The following is an 8,557-nucleotide window of genomic DNA, read 5'->3' as shown; positions in this document are numbered from 1 at the left end:
GTCGTTGTGAACAATAGATTCATTTGGAAAAATAAAACCTAATGTGGAGTTCACAACTGTCTGACTGATTGTCTCTCCCAAGAATGCCATAGTTTTTTTGTAAGAGTTGGGTTACGATTGAAACTTGTGGTTTTTTACAGTGTTAGGTTGTTTCATATATATAGATGAGTTTTAATATCAGTGTTGCATTTTATAAAGATTAAAAATACGCATGCACATGCTTTCTGTATGTGTTGTCAACTACACCAATGACGTGACATGCTTTAGCTTGCATCAGATCTGCATGGGTAGTCATGCTGTGCAAGGTCCTTTCACGCGCTTTATGTTAATGCAGACAAAAATTTATCATACACGTTGTTTCACAATGTGTTGTCAACTCAGACAACGATATATCATACATGTTTTTTTAGAATTAAGTAATAATTTTGTTGTGGACATAACAAATATACAAAGACACATAAATGTGAATATCCAATTCAAAACGATTAGTCATTATAAATTACATGTTCAATCATCATTTATGTCAACATAGTCTCTCTTGAACATCACGAAGCTCTTGTAATGCTGCATTCTGCAAATATATGGATTTGGCCACGACTTCGCCTGCGGATGACAATTGCTAGACCATAACAATGCTACAGACGGTAAGGGACAATGTTCTTTTAAATAAACCTGTTGTACATGCAAAAAAAGTGTTAACTCAATCCTACAAAACTTATTGCATAATTATAAAAAAAAACACTTAATATCTACAATGTACCTCAACAAAATGATTGTCATACACATGACCGATACAAATTATATGATGCAATAAAGAATTTACCAGCGGTTGACTTCTAAGAGGAAAGAATGTCGTGCTTTGTTTCTTAGACAAGGATACAACGATTACGTTATACCTTGATGCAATGACATGTCCCATGTTTGTTATATCCATCCACTTATCCATAGTCACCTGAATGAAACAAATATACACGTCAAACTTAATTTCAAAGTAAAGTCTTAAAAATCAAATACATAAATTACATACCTTGGTTAACCCATCAACAAGTAGTGACATCCTTAATTCCTCAAATCTCTCTGTGCCACCAAAGAGCTTGATATAGTCTAATGAGAATTTGGAAAGTTCTTTAAGGAGATGGTTGCGGACCACCGACCAAGAGTCTTGACCCATACCTAATAAACAGGCAACAGACCGATATCCACAGTTACCATCAGCTTTGACATCAACAATCTTATCAATGAAGTTGTGCATAAATGGCTGAAACTGGTCCAACATGGGCATCATCTTTCTTCGATTCGGTTGCTCAAAGGATGATGCAGTACGCCTCACCGATGAATTGCTATTTTGCATAGATTCAAAGGCATCTACATACTCCCAGTAAGATGGATCGCACTTTGTTGACCTTGGGTTCCTGCTCATAGCTTACTTTGGTGCTCCCTTTGTGTTAACCTTTGCTGGAGGAGGACACATCGAATTCTGATTAGGGTATGCAATTTCCCAAAGTTTAATCTTCAGAGTAAACTTGCCACAAACATCAAGTTCTTTGAATCTTTTGGATATTGTTTCCATTACTTCCTTGATGCTCACCTCGGGCTCAGATAACCCTTGGTCAGAAAAACTGAGTCTCCTCCAGAACATATGGATTGAATCTAGTGGGATGCAACCACTAACATATTTGGATAACTCACAAGCACAAGGAAGACCAAGCGTGGTTCTCACCACGCAACCACAACTTGAGGGATTCTTGCCAGCATAGTCAACATGCTCTAATTCAGCAGTAATATGATTTAAAGCATACCTTGAAACCATTCCAAGAAGCCTCCTGTATAAGGTTTTTTTGAACACATGTCCAACGACATGCGTACTTGTTTCAAATGATGTTTTAATCTCCGTGTGCTGCAACGTAATCATGTTGTTCATGGCATCCCTCACACTGCATAAGTCTCCAATGCTATTTTTGTAACAGTCTTTTTAAAGACGAGTGAGCATATTCAACCCTACATTTCAGATACACAAATAAAAATAAACATATACAATAATACAATTCCATAAATTTGTCAATATTAATAGAAATAATTGAACAGTTTCATACCTGTTTGTTGTTGTGTTTCCTAAGTGCATCACCTTATTAGTCCAGGCAAAAACAAATTTTTCCTTGTGTGGTATTATCCATGTTTCCTTGACATAGTCAACAAACATTGACCAAGGTGTGCAAGCCATTTCGAACTTCTTCAGGCATTCATCAAACTGTTGTTCTGAAGGACAATCAGTCAGACATCCCTAGCAATCATGACATAATCCCAAGCATTTTTTTGCGCAATTAGTGATTTACATTTGGCCTTCACATTCTTGTTTATGTGAAAGCTGCACAATAAATTTGTGCATTCAAGGAATACATCCTTCACTGCATTCATCAATGCTTGGTCTCTGTCAGTGACAATAACTCCAGGGAGGGCATCACGCTTTAAAAAAAAGCCTCAGAAGCGTTGTAAAGCCCATACCAAATTATTAATGCGTTCACCCTCCACATATGCAAAATCGGCAGAGAATGTCATCCCAGTCGGTGTGACCCCAACAAAATCGAGCAGTGGGAGTCTGTACCGGTTTGTTTTGTAGGTGTTGTCTATCAAAAACACCAAATTACATGTGTTGACAAACTTCACTGCATCAGGGTGACACCAAAAGATATCATGAACCACGTCTTCATCCTTTATTCTATGCCAATGAATATAATGATCATGTTCAAGAAGCTTCATCAGATGTTGCATTTCAAGATCACTTCCTCTTATGGAAGAACGGAATGCACTTTTTGCATTGTATATTTGTTTAATGGTCGTACAACTATTGGCATTGTGATCCTTCAGAGTTAGCAGAATGTTTATTGGCTTCACCATGGACTTCGTCATATCAGTAATAAGTGTTTTTTCAACTTTAGTCAATCGCCCTGCATATGGATGTCCAACTAATGACTTGGCCAATTCATGATTATGCACTCCATAAGTCAACTTCACCATCCAGCCTTCTCCTCCAACCACTGGCTTGCAACGAAGCTTGAAGGGACACCCACATTTCCTAGTCCGAGTGTCTCTTTTGATAAATTCTTTTTTCCTACACCTATACTCGCCACTCCTTTCACAGCCAATTAACACAAACGTAGTCCTTCCTCTACTACCTATGTTTATGTCCGACCTTAAAATCACCGCCACAAATCCGTTTTTCATGAGCAACGGATCGAGCCCAACGCAAAACATCTTCTCGGCACTCAAACACCTACAAAGCAATCCACATAATTTAAGTTTTCTACCAGTATTCATTTTATTAAATTTGTGACAAACATTAACATTATTGATGCAATCCTACCCCCCTAAGGGCATTGGATAGAAGACTCCAAGAAGATTCGGCCAGAGATTCAAGAGAAGGCCCTAAGGTTCTCATGAGCCTTAGGATGGATTTTGGGCCCATGGGCTAAGTATGAGCCCACTTATCTTTGTACATATTAGATTAGGATTTCATTATTTTTGGGCCTTGTATTTAGGGCTCCATAATGTAGGTAGGGTACCCTAGAAATATAGCATTTTTCAGCCTTTGTATTTTAGGGCACCTAAACTAGTTTTTGTATTAAGGGTAGTTTTGTAATTTCACATGCACTAAGTGAATATTTGATGTGTGTGTTGGGAAATAAATTTAATTGAATTGGTAGAAGCCCAATCCAATTAAATTTTAGAGGAGGGTGAGCATTTGCTTACTACACCCCATTGCCACATCATATAGTCACACTTTGTGCATGTCTTTCATGCTTTACACGCCTCATGACACCTAAGCACACTTAGTGGAGAATCTTGGAATTGACTTTGGATTAGTGGGTTGAACCATAACTGAAATTCACTAATCATAATTAGTGAAATTTTGGCTCCAAAATTTGGCTCCACAAATTCAATTTCAAATTCAAGTGAAATTTGAATTGAAATTCAAATTTTCCTCCAATTTTGTGTGACACTTAGGCTATAAATAGAGGTCATGTGTGTGCATTTTTTCAACTTTGATCATTTGAATATTAAACTTCAGATTTCAGAGCTCTTTTAGAGCACAAAATTTCGTGCTCTTCTCTTCGTCTCCCTTCATTCATCTCCTTCTTCCTCCAAGCTCCTAACCATGGCCTCCTATGGTGGTGAGCTTCTTCTAGACTCATCTTCTCCTTGAAGTGGCGTCTCCTCTCTCTCTTCCTTCTCCATTCCGCTACCATTCATCTTCCAAGAAGCAAAGGAATCCATTGATGAAGAAGATCCTAGGCCTACAAGCTCCAATGGAGCTTACATCAATTATAACCTGAGAAGTATTGAACGCATCCGAACAATCAACATGTGGTTCATTCACACCACATGCTTCTTCATTTTCATAATCCATATCCGTTTGTTCAAACATTATCTCATACATCCACTCATCATCGTCCATCTAACCAACGCAAACAAAAAATGGACACACAAACAAATTAATAATTTTTTTTTAAAAATGGAAACTGAATTCAAAAAACATCACACTTTAAAAATAGTTACTCTTCTTACGAATCAAGTTGATCCGTAAGTCACTGTTACGGATCAAGTTGATCCGTAAGTAATTCGTACATCCGCGACATAGCCACCACCTTCTGCATACCTCGTTTGCCGTCGTCGACCACCGCAACGCACCTTCACCTTCACCGCACCTAACCGTTCACAACGAACCAACGAACCCGAGACAATGCCACACGAGAACCACAAAAACAGAGAAAAATAACGAACAAAAATGGCAGCTGTGAAGCGCAGGAAAAAAAGAAGAAGCTTTTATAAGGAAAAAAAACCCAGGGGCATTTTTGGCATTTAAAAATTTTGCTGGGTGCACCAGCAAAAATGCTAGGTGCACCTAGCAGCACTCGAATGTTGCTAGTATGTGATTCCCTGTATTGGGCAATTACGCACAGTGCCATGCGCATCACCTAATAGGTAATGGGTGAAAGGAAACACTGATGGTTCAATGTTGTGTGGGTCAAAAGGAATTTGTGTAACATTCACAGCTTTTTTTTTAACAGTTGGATTCGTGCAACATTCCTTCATACTACTATGTAGCAACATTCCTTCATACTACTATGTAGCACCATTCTTTATACTGATTGAAAATGTAAAGTTGCCTACAATGTTTCTCGTCTTTCTAATATACAATCAATGACTTTAGTCCTAACCTCCTTTTCCAATTGGAAGAAGCTAACCTTCTTTCCTGATAGGAAGGGACAAGGTTAAAACTCATCATAATTATTGAATTCACTTATACTATCAGTGTTAGACAAGGATCGTCCTAGCCTCCTTTCATGATTGGAAGAAGCTAGGTTAGGACTGACCAAAAGTCAAAATTATGAATTCACTTCTATTAGTTAGTGTTAGGCTAGGACTGTCCTAACCTCCTTTCTTGATTGGAAGACATTAGGTTAGGACCAAAGTGAAAATTATTAGATTCTACTACTATTGGTTAGTGTTAGGGTAGGATCAAAGTAAAAATTATTAGGCTAGGTGAAAACCAAAGTCAAAATTATTTTATTCACTTCTACTAATTAGTTTGAAGAGCCTCCTTTCATGATTGATCTTCCTTCGTACTAAAGAAAAAAATATTTTATCTATTCAATTTAAAATATTTTTTTTTGTTTATGTTTATTATTGATTTATATTTATAAGTTATATAATAAAAATAGTCCGTGTGATAGTCCGTGTGGAGCTAAAGAAATAAGTTATATAATAAAAATAGTCCGTGTGATAGTCCGTGTGGAGCTAAAGAAATATTGTATGGATCAAATCCTAGTTTTACTCTTAACAAATCTATTAACATCCCCTTTCATAGATGAGTTACAAGATAACGTTTCTATATATATAAAAAAAGTTAAATAAATAAATAAGCACCCTACTCGCAAGTTGCCATTCATGAGAATAAAAATCAAGCGGAAAACATGAAAATATCACATTCGAGAATCAACAATGTTCATAAATATTTTTTAAAACTTGTGCCAAATTCGACAATGTCATTCTTTAGTTAATTTCTGAATAATAACTTCAAACCTTAAAACACTCCAACCAGACGTTTATTTCAAGCATATAACACAGGTGAGGTTGTTTGCAGCACAAGAGCAAATCAGCATGATCAAAGGTAATTGACGATACATACGGTAACAAAAATAAGGAAAGGTAATTGAGATAAGCTATTCTACGATGAGAAACATTAGGAAAAAATAATGTTTTCCTTTAACACCAATAAGTACGGTAAACAAAACCAAGGTTAAGAAAGGCACAAGGGAAATTTACATGTTAGCTCCTGTAGAAACATTACACATTTCCCCATCCTCGCGGAGCTTCACCAACTGAAGCAAATAAAGATCCCACTATGGTGAAATGGGCCATAGAAAAGAGTTTAACTATACCTACATTCCTATACCTTCTATACAAAACCCAACCCCAAAATGTTATGTACCAAATGACAAGGGAATTTCAAATTCAACCTCCTAACAACCAAAGATTTGTTTGCTCAAAAGACGAGTTTTAATCACTATTGAAGGCTATACACCACCCCCCACCATCTCAGCTAAGAAAATTATGGTTTTCAACAGACTACCCTTTAGAAGATTGGTAGCTTCTCCATTCTCTCCTTCAGAACGCTTCAAGTGCAGCTGGCATATGGTGCCATTAAAATGACTGGTCAAGATGAAACGTTTCTCTAATCATAGATTTTTACTGCCTTCTCGTGACGATTCTGCAAAATTAAGAAATAATCATTGTAGGCTTCTGAAACCCGCAATAAAATTAATTACAGTGACATTACAATCATCTACCTATTTTTGCCATTGCCATTTGGGGGGAGGGTAGTTAGGAGCAAAGATCTATCATGAAATAGGATTCACGTCAAGATCATGATTTCAGATGAGCTCTTCCTTTTCTATTAAGTACATATTTTTATTTTAAATTTTAAAATTTAAAGATTCTGTGATAAATTTCCTCCTCACTGACATCATCCACCATGTGAATATACCCATTTCATGATAGGGCAAACAAACCCACCCACCACCCATTCCTCAGAAATGAGGAGCTAGTTTCATGATAATATTATACCTGATTGGCAGCATTCGACCTTTTTGAAGCATTGTCAGTGTGTTCCAGTCCGAGATATTGCTCCCATGCACCGTAGATATCCCTCCTCTAAAAGATAAAACAATATAACTTAATTTCGCAAAAATGGTACTTTTTTTTTAAGTTACATTGACAGCCTCAAACTCAAACAATCAACCAATCACAACCAAAAGGTAAAATCACAGAGAAGACAGAAGATTGACAGACCTGAAACCGAGCTGAAACAATATCTGAATCTTGAAGGTACTCAGGACGACCAAATGACAAAAATGCAAACTTCCACTGATGAACCAAGCAAGAGAATATATTTTAGAAAAGCCATAAGATGTTTCCACCCAAAAGATTTGGTGAAATGCAGAAACACAATATCGGAACATTTACGAAGTATTTTAAAATTCAATAAGTAGAAAATATTTGTAATTATACAAACCTATGTATGTCTTACTTTGATTTGATGCACTATGAAGTATGTTCTAAAGTTATACACAATAATTTTTCAAAATACCACTATGTATTTATATTGCAATAACAATTTAATTATATTTATACCTATTTGGAAAGGCCACAATAATGTTTCAAAATATCACTATGTAACATGCTTCAATATCACAGAAAAATGACTATCTGCACTTAAAATTATATTGTTAAGTCAGAAGTGTTTCAAAAGTCAACTAGACAGAACTTCAAGAAATTATTAGTCTATTTGATATGACTAAAATGGGCATAACAGGAACAAAATGCCTAAAGCAGGAGCACATAATTCAATCACGTTAGTAATATTTACCTTTGAAAACTCCTCATTTGGAACTTGCAACTTTTTCTGTATTCGCAATTTGACTTCAGTTAATGTCTCACCCTCATGGATAACCAATAAAAAAGGATGTCCAAAGTTCTGAACTTGCTGCTGTTTTCAAAAAACACCAACACAAAAGAAAAGAAAGTACAAATGTTAGAAAAAATTTTAAGGTAGTAATTTTAGAAAGAAAAAAATATTAATATATTAGACAGATTTAGAGGAAAACACCTGATTTTGAGTTGTGTCTTTCAAGAAATGATAAACATGGATCAACCGATCATGCGGGCCAAGGTTTTTCTCTTCTTCAAGAACCTGCAGCAATAGGAAATTCAAAAATGAAGAATAATGTGCTAGGAAAAAGAGTCATAACACCATATTAAGACCGAAAATGACACTGAAGACAAAAATGGTTTGGAAATTTTGGAACTGCCAAAATTGAAATAGCTATATATAGCAGATTTCAATTCCTTAAATTCTATCTGGAAAAAAAACTGTCCTTTTTCACAAATCTATCATGGGAGTGGCAATTTTGCCATATTCCCTAACAAATATTCTGTACTAATGGTGGAGCCTAACCCTTCCATATGGCAAGCCCCAAATAGGGATGTTTGTAGTTGA

General features: G+C 36.1%; 1 protein-coding gene and 1 pseudogene across 8 annotated transcripts in view; both read right to left on the bottom strand.

The window, feature by feature from the left end:
- Positions 1-2,478: 2,478 nt before the first annotated feature.
- Positions 2,479-3,463, bottom strand: LOC114403231 (annotated as a pseudogene).
- A 2,778-nt stretch (positions 3,464-6,241) lies between these two features.
- LOC114403029 (ubiquitin carboxyl-terminal hydrolase 13-like) overlaps positions 6,242-8,557 on the bottom strand; it is a 72,685-nt gene continuing 70,369 nt past the window's right edge. For 6 of the 8 annotated variants that reach the window (XM_028365737.1, XM_028365743.1, XM_028365739.1 and 3 more), the window contains 5 exons: positions 8,168-8,251; positions 7,928-8,047; positions 7,351-7,425; positions 7,126-7,212; positions 6,242-6,769 (listed from right to left, as the gene is read on the bottom strand). In XM_028365737.1, coding sequence (XP_028221538.1) covers positions 6,734-6,769; positions 7,126-7,212; positions 7,351-7,425; positions 7,928-8,047; positions 8,168-8,251 — 402 coding nt within the window. In that variant the 3' untranslated portion in view covers positions 6,242-6,733. Of the gene's footprint in view, positions 6,770-7,125; positions 7,213-7,350; positions 7,426-7,927; positions 8,048-8,167; positions 8,252-8,557 lie in introns of those variants that run through there. The other 2 variants (XM_028365740.1, XR_003664571.1) reach the window with 2 other exon arrangements.

The sequence above is a fragment of the Glycine soja genome, chromosome 20 (genome assembly GCF_004193775.1).
Source record: "Glycine soja cultivar W05 chromosome 20, ASM419377v2, whole genome shotgun sequence".
In the NCBI taxonomy this organism is placed as follows: domain Eukaryota; kingdom Viridiplantae; phylum Streptophyta; class Magnoliopsida; order Fabales; family Fabaceae; genus Glycine; species Glycine soja.
Note: the sequence above shows the minus strand (reverse complement) of the source record. Positions and strands in the feature narration are given on the sequence as shown.